At 47.8% G+C, this 17,406-nt stretch overlaps 1 protein-coding gene across 1 annotated transcript; it reads left to right on the top strand.

The window, feature by feature from the left end:
• The first annotated feature begins 6,275 nt into the window (after positions 1-6,275).
• cacng4b (calcium channel, voltage-dependent, gamma subunit 4b) lies at positions 6,276-17,039 on the top strand. Its single transcript, XM_018761703.1, has 4 exons — positions 6,276-6,547; positions 15,591-15,674; positions 16,275-16,415; positions 16,519-17,039. Exons 1-4 carry the CDS (start codon positions 6,325-6,327, stop codon positions 17,037-17,039), a joined length of 969 nt encoding a protein of 322 aa, XP_018617219.1. The 5' UTR covers positions 6,276-6,324.
• The last annotated feature ends 367 nt before the right edge of the window (positions 17,040-17,406 follow it).

Genomic DNA, 17,406 nt, shown 5'->3' with positions numbered 1-17,406 from the left:
TACTTTTTTACCGGTGTGACTTTTATCTCGACTCACCAGTCTGCTCAAAGCCCCGTCTAGACAGGCCTATCTCCTATGACATCAAGTAGCGCCAGCGTCCCCCCGCCCTCTCCCCTCTTACATCAGCCGTCTTCAGCCTGTTTACTGCACCATCATTCAATTATTCTCAACGACTCGCAACCTACGATATACGTTCTCATTTTTCACATTAACCGCTGGGCGGAAATAAAGATAAATTCAACCGTGCGTTTTTTTCTCCTTCTCTCAATACTTCATAAAGAGCCTTTAGATGTCTAGACTTTGTCTCGCAGTCTGAATAAATTAATATTCCAAATTACATCAAACCAAAAGAGGAAGCGGAGCACAGGCAAAGCGGACGAGGGCAACACGCTCGGGTGCAATGATATTCAAGGACTGCCACTGAGAACAACGTTTCCGCGGCTTGACAACTGCATGTTCAGCCCATCGGAGAATAAGAATAATTTTTCAAAGTGAATTTTATCCCGATATGTAAATCAGCCGTTTGAGCTCGCTCACGCCAGCGCTTCGCTCAAAGCCCTACTCTGAGCAGCAGTCCTTCAGCCTGTCGATAAGGCTGACAGCCTCAGCATCTGGACGGCACAGATGAGTTTTATCGTGGTGAATAAGCTCCTCTTCTGGCTGTAGAGAGGGAGGGGAGGCGGTGGGTGTCGCGCGGGTCGCCCGGCGGAGTCATTAGCGAGGCAAACGAGAGGCCTCGCAGATAACGCCTGCCTTCGTGCCCTCGGCAGCACTTACAGGGACCGAGGTTGGGGCGACGTGCCGCTTGGCCACCCTGCCGGTGCCGGGGGGGAGAGCCCCTCTGCTTGGGAATCCTGTGGAAAATCCCATCGAGAATTTCAGTTCATTCAAGCTGAGGAGTGTGGAAAGCGGTCGACAGACAGGAAACTGGTTCTTTCTGACCTGTCTCCCCAGCGCTCAGACACACAGGTCCAAGTCCAGCCCGACCTCCTCTGACCACCCGGAGAGCAAAGTGCCTTGTTCATCCAGCGCGTGCGGTCAGAGCGTCCGAACTGCGTAGGAGAAGTGTTTACCGGAAGGAGACCACTAAAGGCCGGCCGGGAGCTTTCCTCCTGCGTGAGAACACTCCCAGCATGCCCCGCTCTGCCGCTCACGTCCCTGGAAGAAGGCCCTTCCTTCTAGTCTCTTTTTCCGGCAAACATCGAGCTCGGCTGTGATTCAGCTCGTCTCCGAGAGCCCAGCTTTGCATTAACGCTCTCAAGAAGTTCACAGAGACCCGGAAGCAATTCGGAGCGGCACCGAGTCCGGGTCTCGAGTGAAAGGGTCCGGCTGGACGATGCGACCAAGCGCAGCGCGGCGTCTCGAGGTCTGAAAGGAGAGGCTTCACAGGGGGTCCCCGGTTGACTCTCGACCCCAGGGCCAACCTGCATCCTCGTTGAGCTGTGCAGTGGAAAGGAAGTGTGTCACACAGCAGCAACGCTCAGCGCCGTCCAGCTCTCCAGGCTCTCTTTGGGAGGTCTGTAGGCTGGGCTTTGGGCCGTCATCAGAGCGTGCCGGGTCATGTCACGTGTCGCTGAAATACACGAAATATGCATTTCACACACATGAACGTTAATGTAAATACTAATAATACTATAATAACATGGGAAAAACTAACTTTTTATTGTTAATAATATTACTACGGGGGGCACAGCGGCGCAGCGGGTTTGGCCGGGTCCTGCTCTTTGGTGGGTCTCGGGTTCGAGTCCCGCTTGGGTTGCCTTGCGATGGACTGGCGTCCCGTCCTGGGTGTGTCCCCTCCCCCTCCAGCCTTGCACCTTGTGTTGCCGGGATAGGCTCCTCTTCGCCATGACCGCGCTCGGGACAAGTGGCTTCAGCCAATGTGTACGTGTGTAATATTACTCCTAATACCAGTGGCACAAGTGTTAGTGGTAAGAGCAGCAGGAGTGGCAGTAATGGTGGCTGAGCCAGTAGTAGAAGCAGAGGTGTTGCTACTATAGTAGGCGCAGTAGCGCTAGTAATATTGGTACTTGCACTAGTAGTAATAGCAGCAAGACTGAAACTAGCAGTGGCACAAATATTATTTGAAGTATGTAAAAACTATATTTCGGGAGAGACGCTTTAGACCAAACCCCTGGCCACACCCAGCTGTCAATTACACACAAGGCATATACTGTAGAAGCCCATGAACTTTTCTACTCCTGGTTTCAGCAAACAAAAACAGCAGAAGCTCCCCTTGATCTCTCCTCTGCCTGAAGGTGTTCGACAAGGGGGCTCCACGGCCGCACTGAACAGAGGGTGCGAGTCCTCCAGGGGCTCTGAGCTGAGAAGGACAGTAGTACAGTAAACACTGGCCTGAACACACAGTCACAGTGTGATATTTCTAACTACTGAAAGTAGTACCAGTACTAGTACTAGTAGTAATAGGGCTAATATTTCTTGTAGTGTTAGTATAAAGGAGCACTGGTAGCGTGGACGCCGCTACTGGTGTTGTGCGGCGTGTCTATATACGTGTTACAGTCTGTAAGTTCTGGCACGTGCATGTTACATGCAATGGGAGCTGTGCTGTAATCACAGCAGCGCCACAGGGCTGCCAGTCTTAGAACTTATTGACTGCATGTAATGTAAGTAGCAAAGTTAAGATGCGGAGCAGGCAAGGGCCGGCGAGGAGCCCCCGCACCTCCCCCATGCAGGCAGTAGCCGGGGTATCTCTGACAGCTGTCGTACACTACCACCTTCCCCCGAGGAGAAGCAAGCGGTGCCACGAACATTCTGGGCTGTGTCATCAACATCCGCTGAACGACCGGTGTGATGCGGCCGCTTACTCCGGGACACGAGGACACACGCTATTTTACACTTCAATATTTAGCCTGTGGTCGAGCTTTTCGTGAGCCGGGTGGACGAGACACACCGCCGACACGCTGCAAAGTGTGGCAGGAGAAATAAAGGAGAAACATGGAACCGTTGCTATGCCTTCAGGTGGAGATGTTTTACTTTGTAATAAATGTATCTCTGTTAATGAGCCAAAAGAGAAGAACGATTTACAAAGGCACAATAATCCTCTTAAAGAGCCGTGACACATTCAATTTTCGTTTTCAGGGAAGCTCCCAGCAGGACAGATAAAAGTGTGCTTCAAAGTGTCTTCCTCTTCCGACTGGCGCCGCTTTTCAGAACATTCCTCTCCTTTCCTGGGCTGTTTAGCGCGGCTTCCCTCCGCCACGCTAAGCTGCCGAAAAGCATACTCCTCTGCGCGGCCTTGTTGGCGAACGCGCAGATATTAAAAGGACGGAGAGATGAGGAAGATGGGGAAAAAAACCGAGGCGCGGCGTGAGCGCTGGTCCACCGGCGCTGGCACGGCGACACAACGCAAGGCTTGGGATTAAAGAAGTGCGAGCGACTATCGGGGGCCTTCGCTGCACCGTTACACTGACAGCTTCATTTAAGGAGTGTCTTAACCTGCTTTAAGCGTCGCCTGGCAATGACAGCCCAAGTCCCCAGCATCTCAGAGCCTCTCATTTACATTGCATCTTAAAAGAGTTCAAAATCACCAGGATTCTCTTTTATGTCTTCAGGCGAAGAAAGTGCGGCGAGGACATGAGCGCATCCTTTCGGCCGATAACTGAACCGTGCGCCGAGAATCCGAGAGAAGCCGGGCCGTTAACGCACTTAATGTAAATCTCTGGGGTTTCATCGGTTGCAAACATCTGCGGAAACATGTAAAGAAGGATATTTTCCGCGCTCCTTTTCAAAGAGAAGAACAGCAGTTAAACTCGTTTCTGCGTGTCTCAGCAGGAAGTTAATAATTCCACAGAATCAAATAACATGTCTTTATTTAATAGATCATTTAATAACAATCGTTTTAAGAAGTAAAATGTAATGACCGTATTAAGTGTTAAGATAAAGCTACTTTCTTGCAAGAAAAAAAAAAGAAATCAACTGGAGATCAATGAAATGGAAGTTGACTATTATTATATAACCCTTTTATTACTGCTGCTGGGGAAAAAAACTGTTTCATGCATTGATTTAAGGAATCAGGGCGGCAGAAACCTTTATTGTCATTTATTTTTTATGACGTAAGTTCAAATGTTTGCGTCGCATAATGTCGACATAATGACCCGTTCTAAACGATTGAGCAAGGTAAGTAATACTCTCAAAGTGGTGTTTCTTTTTTCTAACAGTTATGACATTTGGCGTTTGGTGTCCCATTGACCAAGCAGCCTACTGTCACTGCATTTCTGTCCATTAAAACGGTTCTATAATCTAAATAGTGACTAAAAGTGAAAACGTCTTGGAAAAAAGTCAGCGTTTCTTAAACAGAGGTTTGCTGAGCACATTTCCTCATTGTCTGTTTACCCGCTTCCATCCTTCACTTTGAACATGTCTGAACCTTAATGGATTTTCCTGCCTTGGAGACTTTTGTTTCCTCGAGGCACTTTTTTGCTGTCTCACCTGACTCACCATGACTCACCGTGACCATTTAAACCAGGCTGTTTGGCCCAAGGGTCTCCCATTTACTCCAAGGGTCTCCCATCCTGGCCTGGAGGTTGGATGTTAACTAAGTTCAACCTGTGCTTTTCACTTAAATTGCTTCTCTAAATGAACTAATTTAGTAATCTCTTTAAGTGCTGAGGTTCTCAGCTACACTGTATGAATAGTGCTGTAAACGAAAAAGTTTTTCGCCAGATTTAACAGCCTGCACGTAGTCACAGGTATCCTCCACGCGTCGTCTTCCCTGAATAAAAGCGCTGATCTGTGTCTCACCGTGAGCGACGATGTCCGTGGGCAAGAAGGTACGAACAACAGAACACTCGGGTTCTTCGCACTCCAGCCCCTCTCATGTTGCAGAGTTCAGTTATAAGGGAAGTTTTGTTTGTAAGGAACAGAGAAGCAACCTCCATTTATCTCGATTTTTCTCAAGAAACGTTGTTGTGCAATAAGGCCGAAGGGCTCCATCTCGGTCTTGTTTTGACAGAAGACAGTTTTTCAAGAGTCTTGTGGTTCCTTCAGGTGCCCTTTGCCTCTCGTTCCCTGGAGAGACGAGGTTTTTGCCTGACCTTCCCTCCCCGAAAGCCATATTTATTCAGCGCTTTCCTCGTTTTTCGCTCACCTGGCAATTCAGTCAAATCTCGTACGTATTAGCTGTCGCACCAGATTAGCTGTATCCGCTGTCAGGATTTGGTCCTTTACATATAAATTCACAGAGAGGACAGAGGGTGTGCTGTGTCACTGTGTATTGACCGGACGCGCATTGAAACGCACGGCTCAAAATCTTTCACAAGCCTCTTACATTATCAGTGTTATAGAATAGCTATTTTATGTGGTTCTTTTGTATGAACTTTTTGTCACTAACAGTGCTGTTCCTTCATACTGGTATAACATCTCACCAGTTTCTGCCATGACATGAAACGGCATGATCATGTCAACTCCAGAAAGAAGAAAAACTGAAAGTTATTCAGATCGTGGTGCATTTAGATGAGTGAAAGAGGGGAAGCCATGTGCCAGTGGAAAGACTTAACGTGTACCTGCTGTACTGTCCTGTACTCTACTCTACTGTAAGGTGCACAGGTAAAAGGTGCGGGAAGCAATTTCCTCCCGCCGGTGCTCAACGCCACGTGTTCCAGTGAAAGTGACAGCAGCAAACTGGGTTTTATGACGAGTGAGCGATCGAGCAGAGAGCGATCAGTCAACGACCGATCCGATGTGATCAGCGATCGATCAGGGGAGAACACTTGACGCGCGGCGATGCGCGCGGCTCACTCGGACCCTGGCAGTCGGCGCTCTCCGCGGCGGCCGTCCTCCGCCTCCCACCCTCCTGTCCTCTGCCGTCCCCTCCTGTCACTCTGCTGCTCGAGGTGCTGTGTGGCAGCGCGTCCGCGCGCACGTTGCCCTCCTCCCATTGGCGCGCGCGGCTCAACGTGGGCTTTGGGTGGAGGCTCGCGACGCTCCTTCTCAATCAACTCGGGCGACTTTTGTGGAAGCTGCCCGGCTCGCGAGGGAGCGCGTGTGTGCGGTGGAAACCCGACTCGGCGTGAAGCGAAGCACTCCCCCGAACTAAGTCGGTGCTTCCGCGACCACGCGGGGGGCTGCGGGCAGCGCCGGACGGAGGAGCTCGGCAAACTAAGTTTGCGGCGCGCGGGGCAAAACTAGTGCAGAAAATCATCATGCTGGGCGAGGGAGTGAGATGCGCGTGAAGCCCAGGGGGGGACCATGGGACAAAGCAGGAGCGCTCGCTAGCTGGAGCGTCCCGCCGTGCCCACCACCACCATGAGCCTGCGTGTAGACTTCAGCGCGTAGACCGACGCCGTGGGGTTGTTATGAGGCGCCATGGCGTGGTGTGACCGTGGGGTTCAGATGCTGCTGACCACCGTGGGCGCCTTCGCCGCCTTCAGCCTCATGACCATCGCCATCGGCACGGACTACTGGCTCTACTCGCGCGCCTACATCTGCAACGCCACGAACATCAGCACGGACGAGAGCCAGAGCCAAGCCAAGAAGACCAAAGGAGACCTCACGCACTCCGGGCTTTGGAGGATCTGCTGCATTGAAGGTACGCCTGAGCACGTTTCTTCTTCTTCTTCTTCTTCTTCTTCTTCTTCTTCTTCTTCTTCTTCTTCTTCACTTTGAGGCGAGGTGATGCGGCAGAAAGTGGAGCGGAGTGGGGTCCGCTCCGTGGCCACGGGTATGCGCTGGACCGGTGTGCCCAAATAATGCGCAGGCAGGGTCTCCCTCGCGGGGGGCTCGCGATCTCCTGCAGACACAGGGCTGAGGAAGGTGCCGCTCTCCTGCACGCCCGGCTCGAGCCCTTTTTCTTTTGTGCTCATCATGTGCCCAGGTGGCCTCGTGCGGCGGAAGGAGCAGTCGCGGCTGTGCCCAAGCGCACAGGCCGGGGCACTTGGAGAGAACAAAGTTGCGAGGGAGGGAGCAGGACGATGGTGGCCACACGGACGCTCCATCCAGGGTGGTTCAACTTAAAGCTCACGTCCACATAGAGAAGCTCTGCTCTGGCATGGAAATCATGGAGCTGCGGTGCGTGGCATAAATGTTCGCGGACGCGGCTGTGCAAAAAGCGCAAAAGGCTGCGCCTGAACAAAGGCACAAATGCCGGCGGCTCGTGGGGAAAAGTGTTCACGGCAGAGTCGCCGGTACCGATCCAAGGGAGCGCTGTGCGGTCCCACATTCGGAACACGGTTCGTGTGCTCGTCCATTTCACTTCATAATGGTAAAAACGGAGTGCGGGGAGACTTCAGATGCGCTTCACAAAGTCCCCTTTCATTCAGCGCTTCATTGTATCTGATGCCGTTGCTTGGCAACTACATTTCTGAAATTGCTATGGAAACACAGGGAGGATTTAAAAATAGAAAGATGTGTAAAATAGAAAAGAAACCTTTGTTATCGTCCAGATAAATGAAAAGGTGAGTGTAATATTTAAGGCCGGGAGCAGGCAAACACTTGTTTTCTTTGTGTTTTATCCTGATGATGGGCAGAGTCTTTGTTCTGTGCTGCGCTGCTCCTGAGCTCGAGACTCTAAACAAAAGAGAGAGAACAGAGATTTCTCGGGGAAGACAAAACAAGAAAGAATATACAACTGTGCTGTATATATTCCTTTTTACTTCACTTGCATCCATATGTTTATCTATGCTCTTTTTTTTCTGCTGTTGTTTGTATTAATCTCTATTGAATAATACATTGAATATTCCCTTTAATAAAATTTTCAGCACCCATGAATATTAATGTGACTACACAGCTACATATTTTATTTTAAACAAATTACCACAGTTTTTCAATATCATCCTAGGCTTTAATTGTAGCACCAGTGAAGAAGATCAATAAAGATGATTTACTGGTCGGAAAACTAATCTCCATGGGGGACAATTGTGATCCTGGAAAGGGGGGTCTTCAGTGGTCAGAGCCCTGAGATTAAATTATACCATATTTATTTAAATGTATTTATTTCACATGGTCTCTGCTGTTTTTTCTCTGCTCACTTCTACCTGTCCATAAGGATTTAACAAGTTGCTGGATGCATAATACCGTAATTCATGGTCACTGCTGAGGTTCAGAGTTTCCTGGAACAATGAGTGCGCTGTCCACCTTGTGTGGTGCTGAATCAGAGTCAACTTTCAGATTCTTTGTGCTTCTCTCCTTTTCTGACACTGCGCAGGATAATCAGGCGGTATAACTGTGACCTCTGGTGCAATCTCTCCATTTGTGTTATTGCTAATTTTACACTTTTTCATTTTTATCTTTTCAAGTGACTAAAAGGTGAAAGCTCTGTAGCCATTTTCGTATTCTGAACCGTAAAATTTCCTCAGTAAAGTTTTAGCCGCAGGCAGAGTGGCATTTAGAAGATATTTAATGGCCAGCGGGTGAGTGGCATCAAGAGTAGTTCTGTGCCTATCAACAGGGCTCCGCCGCTTCTTCATTCACGCAACCTGTGGATGGATGCTGATGCTGTGCTCTCAGGAGAACAGCAATCTCTACAAACAACTCGGACTGCTCCACTCTTCCAACCAGACAAATCTGTGCAGCGTGAATAGACATAGACACAGCTCACATCCAGAACCACATGCAGCCTTCCTAATGTGATTCATAGGAAGTTACGCTTGGTTACCCCACCTTCCGTGTGTAGACAGGTCTACACTTATAGTGTTACTTCATCCTCAGAAGTAATGACGAATGAGCAGATTACCTTTCCTGTCAGTGCTCACGTCAATGAGGGTTTAGTGTTTTCAATGGGAAAAGGTAAACCTTTCAGACACAATCATTCTGGCAGGAGAAAATACAGAAATGTTACATGAAGATCAACACTTTCTGACTGAAGCCTGCAAGTTCCATGAAGAAAATCTTCTTGGAAAAAATATGCCAAAATACATACTGAAACTGCAGAGCTGATGCAGAGGGGTCAAAATTTGCCTTAAAAGGAACTTGTTGTTCAATAACTATAAAAAGGAGTTAAAGGCAGCCTTGCACCAACTGATTGCGTTCACCAGGAAGTGCCTGCGTTTGTACATCACTCACTCGCCTTCATTATCCGCTTGTCCGAGTCACGGTTGCAGCAGACTGGAGCCTATCCCTGAATCACTTTGTGCTAACATAAGAGGGGTACACCCTGGATGGAACACCATTCCATCCATTTCAGATAGCCACAGGCATACACATTCACACACAGCGTTTAGTTTAGAGTCACCGGTTAACTTGACCTGCATGTTACTGGACTATTCGAGGAAATCCACACAGACGTGCGGAGAACATGCAGACTCCACACAGACTGAGCGAGAATCAAACCTACACTCAAACAGGCCAGGCACTGTGAGGTGGCAGCACTTGATCTGCTGTGCCATCCTGCCACGATGCATTTGTATATGTAATAAGTGATATAAGTTACATATACTGTACAAATGTGCTGTCTAGTCATGTTTTGTCTTTTTTTGACAGCATATTTGAAGAGAAGTAAGTTGGAAATACTCTGGATCAAACATGTTGCATTAAATAAACGGAACACATAGCAGAAGAGAAGTGGATGAGCTAAAATAACTTTGTATTTCATAACTGCTCATGCGTTCCCTTAAGTGTCATTATTTGTGTGTGTGGCTATCATAAATGTCACATGCCATCCAGAGAGTCTCTTTGTGATGCATGATTGTTTTGAACCAGTGTCTTGGTCTTCAATTTGATAACAGATCTCTGATCAGGTTTATTAGAAAATAGATGGAACACTTTGGGAAGATATGTTATATTTACCTGCGCCTAATTTCAAAGAGCCTGTGTACATTTCTACCCTTTCAGCAGATAGATCCTTATGGTATCCTGTTCATATAATATTTTATGCACTCGCAGTCGTACACAAACACTTTTACATCGCTTGCATATAAATTTGCATATAGTCGTATTACATTTGTAACATTCTGAATGTATAGTGTGTATATGAGCATTATACTTTTCATCCATTCTCATAGATATATTTCTTTTTACATTTTGTTCCTTCAGAAATGTTTGTTTTTGTAACCTTTGTTTAATTTTGTTTGCATTTAATTTTGGTAATGTCAGTGTTACATGTCCTTGATGTTTTCTAACTCAAAGTGACACACTGATCTTTTATATGGACACAGAAAAGCTGTAACTACATTCAGCTGAAATGTTTTGGAGTCAAATGAAATAATGAGATTAATTTCACCATCACTTCCATTGCTGTGATGTGGTGACAGAGAGAAAACAATGTATTTGTTCTACGCATTTAGCGTTCAGCACATGAGGAGAACTGGACAGGGTCTCCTAAGCCATTTTGATGAGTGGTAGCACATTGAAGCCATTTCTGATGGTTAATTTTCAACACAAAAATTCCTTCTCCTGATGATGAACTGTATGTGGTGAACGTGGAATCAGAAGTTCAGTAATATTCCAGCATCCTGCTGTGTCTTTGGGCTTGTGTTTTCAATGTGGGTGTCAAGCAGTAGCAGATGGGGAGGCTCTTGCTTGGAAGGCTGATGTCAAGGAAGCAAATATTATGGGAAAATATGGCCCTGCAGTCTAAAATATTTCTCGGATACATATTTCAGATAGCCAGGTAAGGGAGTTCAGCTTGTGTCTCAAGCTTGTGTCTCAAGCTTGTGTCTCAAACAAATGCAGAGGTGCAACCAAAGCCTTCACTCTTTTACCTGGTTCAAATCATAACGTGTTTTCGTCTTTTTACCTACGCAAGTACAAGGAAGCCAGTGGCTGGCTTAGTTTATTAAAAATCTTAACTAACAATGCAACGTGGATAAGGAAGTAAACTTTTTTTATCTTGAGGTGGACAGATCGAGTCCCTCAGCTGAGCACCTGTTCCAGTACAAAAATATCCAGCAATATCCTTGTATGAAAGGGACAGCTTATTGTATCGTGTATAAAATGTACGTGATGCGTGCGCATTTGTGCATGCAGAACATATTTTTGAGTTTAAAATGCTTTGAGATTCGTTGAAAGTATGATTGGGTCTGGGGTTCGAGCCCTGCTTGGGGTGCCTTGCGGCAGACCGGTGTCCCACCCGGGGTGTGTCCCCTCCCCCTCCAGCCTTGCGCCCTGTGACGCTGTTGTAGACATCGTGCGTGTGTGTGTGCGTGTGTGTGTGTGTGTGATGCATGTGCCAGGGTGCAAAGAGGAGCTTTGTACCATATCAACTATTAAACAACGTTATGTTGAAGCACGCACTCGGAAAGCAGGGTCACCAATTCACTCAGACGTGAGCACACTGCAGGTCTGTAAACCGCGAGATCAGAGGCTCCGCTGAGCCCCGATAGGGTCGTTCCTCGATCTAGAAGTGGCTCGCGTCCCCGGCAGGGGACTTGATCAAGCTGCAAAAGGAGATTTCACCACGGATACTCTGCTGGAGTTGTGACGTGTCACTCGTGGCAGCATCTCAGAATCCCCGCAGCCATCACAGCTGTCTCTTCCTGTGGAAATCATCATGTTCCTGTCATCTCCCTTCAATGGCTCTATTCCAGAGACAAACCTCTTTTGTCCTTTCACTTGTGCGGGATGACCTGGTGCCCTCCATTCCGCTTCCATCTTCTTTATATTCTCCCGTTCCCCTACATGGCAGCAGCAGAGCTTCAGCAACAGGAGGCAGGGCGTAAGCAATGCAGTGGCATTTTTACAAACAACTGTGTCATCATTATGACTGCGCTCTCGTTTTTGTTGCTTTGGCTAATTTTTCTGTCTGAAGCAACTTGCAATTTTATCACTATTTATATATGTTTTAAATGGACTAGTTCTAGCTCTCTCTTGCTTAAGGATATAGCAGGGATTTCAGCCGGCAAACCTCAGGTTACAGGTCAGTGTGAGAATGTACTATGTTATCATATAAAAACAAGTCGCACACCAGGTGTTTCAGCATTGCTTCCTCAAAGCACAAGTGCTGAATTATAGATGCTTAGACATTGAGCCTTAGCCAAGCCAAAATGACCCAAGGTCTGATGCATATTAAAAATATTGTTCTGTTGCTAATCTTACAAAATCCCAACACGAATGCAAAGACAAGTTCAGCTCCATCCAAATAGACAGAATTCTTGTTTTTTTTTTATGGAGCAGAACAGGAAGGTCTCTGTTTAGTTTTGAAACCCCAAACAGGTCTCCCTGTGGGGAAGGACTGAATGGGTTTTTAAAATGCCACAGGCACTTCAAACGTCGTTATTTAGTTATCCTCAATTAAACAGCCAGTGCTTATCGCATGCGGGATTCTAAGTTTAATGGGTATCAAAAAATGTCAAATGCAGTGTGTATTTTAGACAAAGCATTTAACAACTGAGCAAAGTGGGGGAGAAAGTCGCTTTTTCCCAGCGATTTACTTGAAAGGATCGGGCTGTGTGTTCAGACGGCATTCCATCCAGTAAACATGCGCTAGTGCAGCGCCGTGTCACTCATGTGTGCATCTACAAATCAGACTTTTCTGTGTTGTACATGCAGCTCACTGCTGTTTAGAGCACTAAGGTGCCTTCAGATCTGGGCCTGAGGGGAGTAACGTGGACAGGGTGGGGGGTGTGGAGTGGGCTGGGTCTGTATTAAAGAACAATGAAGATGTCAAAGGCATTCCCCGGAGACGTTATGAAAATCCGATTCTTGGCACGGAGCTGGGAGGTTGCCATGGTGAAGATGCGGGGAGCAATGCGCACTGCTCCAAGACAGGGAAGGCCTGTGTGAGACGGGCAGCCCGAGGCCTTCGTCGCCCCATTACCCCGGGGGAGAAAACCACCCGGCATAAACGCTTCGACTACAGCTGTGGCATCACGGATGCCCGGCAGATTTTTCGAAAAACCCACACACAGTCAAAAACAAGGAAGCAGCTGCAATGAGTCATTCAAAAGCAGATGACATCATTCTTTGGGGACTAGGAGGGACAAAGGGAGGTGAATGCTGAGTGTTTTTTTACTGGAGGAGGCGCAGGGAAAGGCAGGTGGGAAACACAGATGGGCTGTGAAGAGGGAAGCCCATCCCGGGATCTGCGATGGGGAACGCTGTGGCCAGACTGAGGATCAGTGGGACCTGTGTCTCCGATCGGCGAGATCCCAAATTCCCCAGCGACACAGGGAGGCGAACAGCAGAGAAAAAGCAATACGGAGATACGCTCTACTCGCAGCCTGATGTTTACCCGTTTCAATGTCGAGCCGAACACGGTCGCATTGAGCTTCTGAAAGAAGCCATTCATATGTTATTCAGATCCTACATATCTTTTTAGCTTTACCTCTGAATAAAAGTGAAACAAGTCAGGATCTCACTGTGGCCTGAGGAGCTCATATACCGAGGCCAAATGTTTGCGGTTCAATTAATGACAGCATCATTTAGTAAGACAGCATTGTTACACATGTCCAGAGAGCGCCGATGTCGACCCGAGTTAATTACAACTCATATATTTCTCAGCTGCCCCATGTACCACAGGTTCCATAACTAACTTGTTCCAGGAAGCAAAAATCAAAAAAAAAAGTTGCAGTTTCCTCGGTACAGAGTTTCACACAGTTAAACCTCTAGGCGATACAGGCAAATCAGAGGAAAAATATGCTTTAATATTCATACTTTGCTGTTGGAGGACTGTAATGTATAATTCCCTTGAACATTTGAGGGAAAATGTGCCGTTTGGTGAGGCTTCCTGTGTCTCCTGACGGAAGGTGCCGGAGGGATCGGTTGGGGAGCCACAAGTGGGTTTGTCTGCTTCCTTAAACTGTCCTCTTCTTGTTTGCACTGACTAGACAGAACCGCTGCCCCACTTCCCCAGACCCATTTAACAATAATTAGCTCCAGTCTCCCTGATTACACCCTATAGGCAATTAAAAGTGTGCAGACACACTCTCGCTTTCTCGCTGTCTCTCTCTCTCTCTCACACACACACACACATGTTTGAATAAGAAAGCAGCTCAATGCTTTTCACCTAATGGGTTCAGCGGAGTGGCACACGGTGCCTCCTTGAAAGCTTTTGCTGAGAAATTAGTCTCCGCTGACTCGCGTGCAATTACTTCCGGAATTGTGACGGTTGCTTCGTGCATCTCCCCGCTGTCTGACACGGGATCGTTTGTGTATTTACGAGCAAGGAATTGGCAGGAAGACGCTTTGACATGGCACGCGGCTGCGGCGCTGGAAGCCTTGCCTTGTCCGTCAGAGCACAAGCTCTCATTCATTCCCTTTCACTCCCCTCAGACAAACACAATGTGGATGTTTGTAAATCACCGCAATTACACACGGGGCATTTAATGTCTCTGGCAACCCCTTCGCACATACATTAAAAAAACATAGGGCTGTCAGACTTTCGCAGCGCCGTTGCATGCTGATTATTATGAGTCCACCAAAATAGAATTGCGTGCTCTCCTAAGAAAAAGCTTCTGCGTTCTGTTGTGTTTTCATCTGATGTGATTTGCAGCGTTGCTAATCTCCATTGTGACTGTGCGTCTTCTTGAGCCATTTGCCTGCGCAGGAAACCACAAATTATTACCATCTTTGGAGAATGCACAAAAATAAGGACATCTGACTTGTCACAAACGAGTACTCCGGTCTTTATGTGGTGCTGAACTGTACATCCGGTCAGCCAGTCAAGAAGAATGTAGTAGGTTGCTTTGAAACATGCTGCATGGGTGATGCTGAGTTCAGCGGTCTTACAAATGCAGAGGACAACTTCCCACTTAAATCACACCAGCGCATGAGCACACATAATAGACTCCATGAATGCTGGGCTTTACTCACACGTACGCATTCAAAGAAGTTCATTTCTCTATTGGAAATTCAACTACACACATTTAACATAAATAAATAACTGCGTCTCGGTCTCAGAGATGATGGTGTTGTTCATCCAGTTGTTGAACTGGAGAACAAAAGCAACCCGCAGTGGCGATTGCTGGTTTCCGATTGAGCTCCGACATTGTTCCTGGGCCATGAGGATCGATGGGAAGGTGGGAAGCGGTGCATTCAGAGCTGTGAGAGACGCGGTTGGGTACGGAGAACTAACGTCAACCTCAGGTTGAAGGGTCATCCGAAGGAGAGCACTCCATCGCATTAGGAAAACCTGGACCGTGAAATCTTGCAGCACCGACAGTAAACGAAACAGCACACGCAAGCAAGGAGAAGTCCTTATCCACAGGAGATGATCCAATTCATGTTTCGTTGTATTTCAGCAACAAAGAACACTAACACTCTCTGTAAGATTGTCTCAGTAACCTCAGTGAGGTTTTGCTAAGTAGTGCCACACAAAGGAGGCTCTGATGTTGCTCCCCTCCTGCACCACATCTGTAACGTAGGGCCTGACACAACAGAGACGGTGCGGTCAGGACGCAGCCGTGGAGTCACAGCCACATCTGGCTCATCCGCTTCTGTCTGGCTCTTCAGTGGACCTGCGTGCTGTTTGAGAGCTCAGAGGTGCAGGATGGAAATGCAAAATGAAGCAAAACTGCTCGGTCACAGTTTTAATTGCTGTTAATTAATGAGCAGTCTATAATGGCCTGATTCATTAATGTGCCAGGGAATAGAGAAGAAACAGGAGCTGGAGAAGGTGCTTTGATCACTCTTTTAGGAGTGCATTTACTTTAAGTTTTTCGGCACGATACTTACGACTAACAGCAACTCCTTTCCTGCAGGAATCAACAGAGGGAGCTGCTACCGGATCAATCACTTCCCAGAAGACAACGACTACGACACCGACAGCTCGGAGTACCTTCTGCGTGAGTGACAGAACCCTTCCTGAACTCCTGTCCCAGAGGGTTTGTTAGGTGTCTGTGTATTGCACAAGGACACTTTTAAACATGTTTTTGTATGAAGCGTGAGCGGTAATAGACTGACATTTGTGTTCCTTCAAAGAGGGAGAGAGACGTGGCTCAGACGCCAGTGAAGAGCAAGGCGAAATTACGTCTAGTGTTCATAGATGTAATGGACATTATATTTAAAACTAGGAGAGTACCCGATGCCGGTGCACAGATGACTCACTGATCTGAATCTACTGGTTCAGTAAATAAAATATCGTGTTTTCACGCCAGACAAGATGGGTTTTGTATATTCTCAAAATGAGCTCCACGGACTTTATTGTATCGCAGCGATTGCTGTGTGCAAGGCATGTGGATAAAAGTGTTGCACAGTAATGTACCTCATAACCACAAGGAACTCAAAAAGTACAGTAATGGAGTGACCGTTTCTGATGGGTCCAGAGAAAGGGGCGCAAGAGCAGTGGGACGCACATGAACACTTTAAACACGGTGCACTTAAAAACTCAGCTGTTCAAACGAGGTGATGTAGAAATGAATGAGATGAACATGTGTGGCATGCAGGTATTGTCCGGGCATCCAGCGTGTTCCCCATCCTCAGCACCATCCTGCTGCTTCTGGGTGGTCTCTGTGTGGGGGTGGGCCGCATATACAGTGGAAAGAATAACATCGTACTCAGCGGTGGCATCCTCTTTGTGGCAGCAGGTCAGTCTCAAAAATGAAATGAAGCGACCAGTAAGATCCCGGACGAAAACCACAAACTGCTCTTTTAAACAGTCCTTCTTTTCTCGTTTTCACTCCACCACAGGCCTGAGCAACATCATTGGCATCATTGTTTACATCTCCAGCAATGCGGGAGACCCAAGCGACAAGAAAGACGAGGACAAGAAGAACCAGTACAACTATGGCTGGTCCTTCTACTTTGGGGCGCTGTCCTTCATCGTGGCCGAGTCCATCGGAGTCCTGGCCGTCAACATATACATTGAGAAGAACAAGGAGGTGCGCTTCAAAGCGCAGAGGGAGTTCATCAAGGCCGCCTCCTCGTCCTCCCCATACGCCCGCATGCCCAGCTACCGCTACCGGCGGAGGCGCTCCCGCTCCAGCTCCCGCTCCACAGACCCCTCGCGGGACACTTCCCCTGTGGGGCTCAAGATGGTGAGTGCCATGCCTGTGGGCGAGATCTCCATGTACACGCTGACCAGGGAGCAGCTCAAACCCGGCACTGGGGCTTCCTACAGTCCCGACCACGACCCCAGCTTCCTGCAGGTCCATAACTGCTTCCCGAAGGATCTCAAGGAAGGCATCAACAGGAGGACCACCCCAGTATGAGGCTTCTTATCCTCGGCAGCATCACCGAAAGAGGCCGGTTCCAAGGAAGCAAAGCCCACGCAGAGGAGCACCAGAGGAACCAAAACAAACCACAGCTGGTGCTCAGAGATCTGAATTGATTTGAAGCGAGAAGCAAAAAGTCCTCTCTCTGTGAAACGGTAGTGGAAAAGCAGTAGTTGAGAATAAACAAAGAAGGAGAGCGCAGACTGTACGCTGGCCTCAAGATGCCAAAACAACACCCTCAAACACTGAAAAGACACGAGTGAATTGACCGCCCTGCTTCTGCAAAGCACTTTGATGCAAGACATACCATTTCTTTTAGCCTGAAGAAGTACAGGCAAACCAGATTTTTAGTAGCAATATTTTT

Source organism: Scleropages formosus, chromosome 20 (assembly GCF_900964775.1).
Source record: "Scleropages formosus chromosome 20, fSclFor1.1, whole genome shotgun sequence".
In the NCBI taxonomy this organism is placed as follows: Eukaryota; Metazoa; Chordata; class Actinopteri; order Osteoglossiformes; family Osteoglossidae; genus Scleropages; species Scleropages formosus.
Note: the sequence above shows the minus strand (reverse complement) of the source record. Positions and strands in the feature narration are given on the sequence as shown.

Coding starts and splice junctions, on each gene's coding strand:
- cacng4b (XM_018761703.1), top strand. CDS start 6,325: ATGGCGTGGTGTGACCGTGGGGTTCAGATGCTGCTGACCACCGTGGGC. Junction 6,548..15,590: donor GAGGATCTGCTGCATTGAAG/GTACGCCTGAGC, acceptor CCTTTCCTGCAG/GAATCAACAGAGGGAGCTGC. Junction 16,416..16,518: donor CATCCTCTTTGTGGCAGCAG/GTCAGTCTCAAA, acceptor ACTCCACCACAG/GCCTGAGCAACATCATTGGC.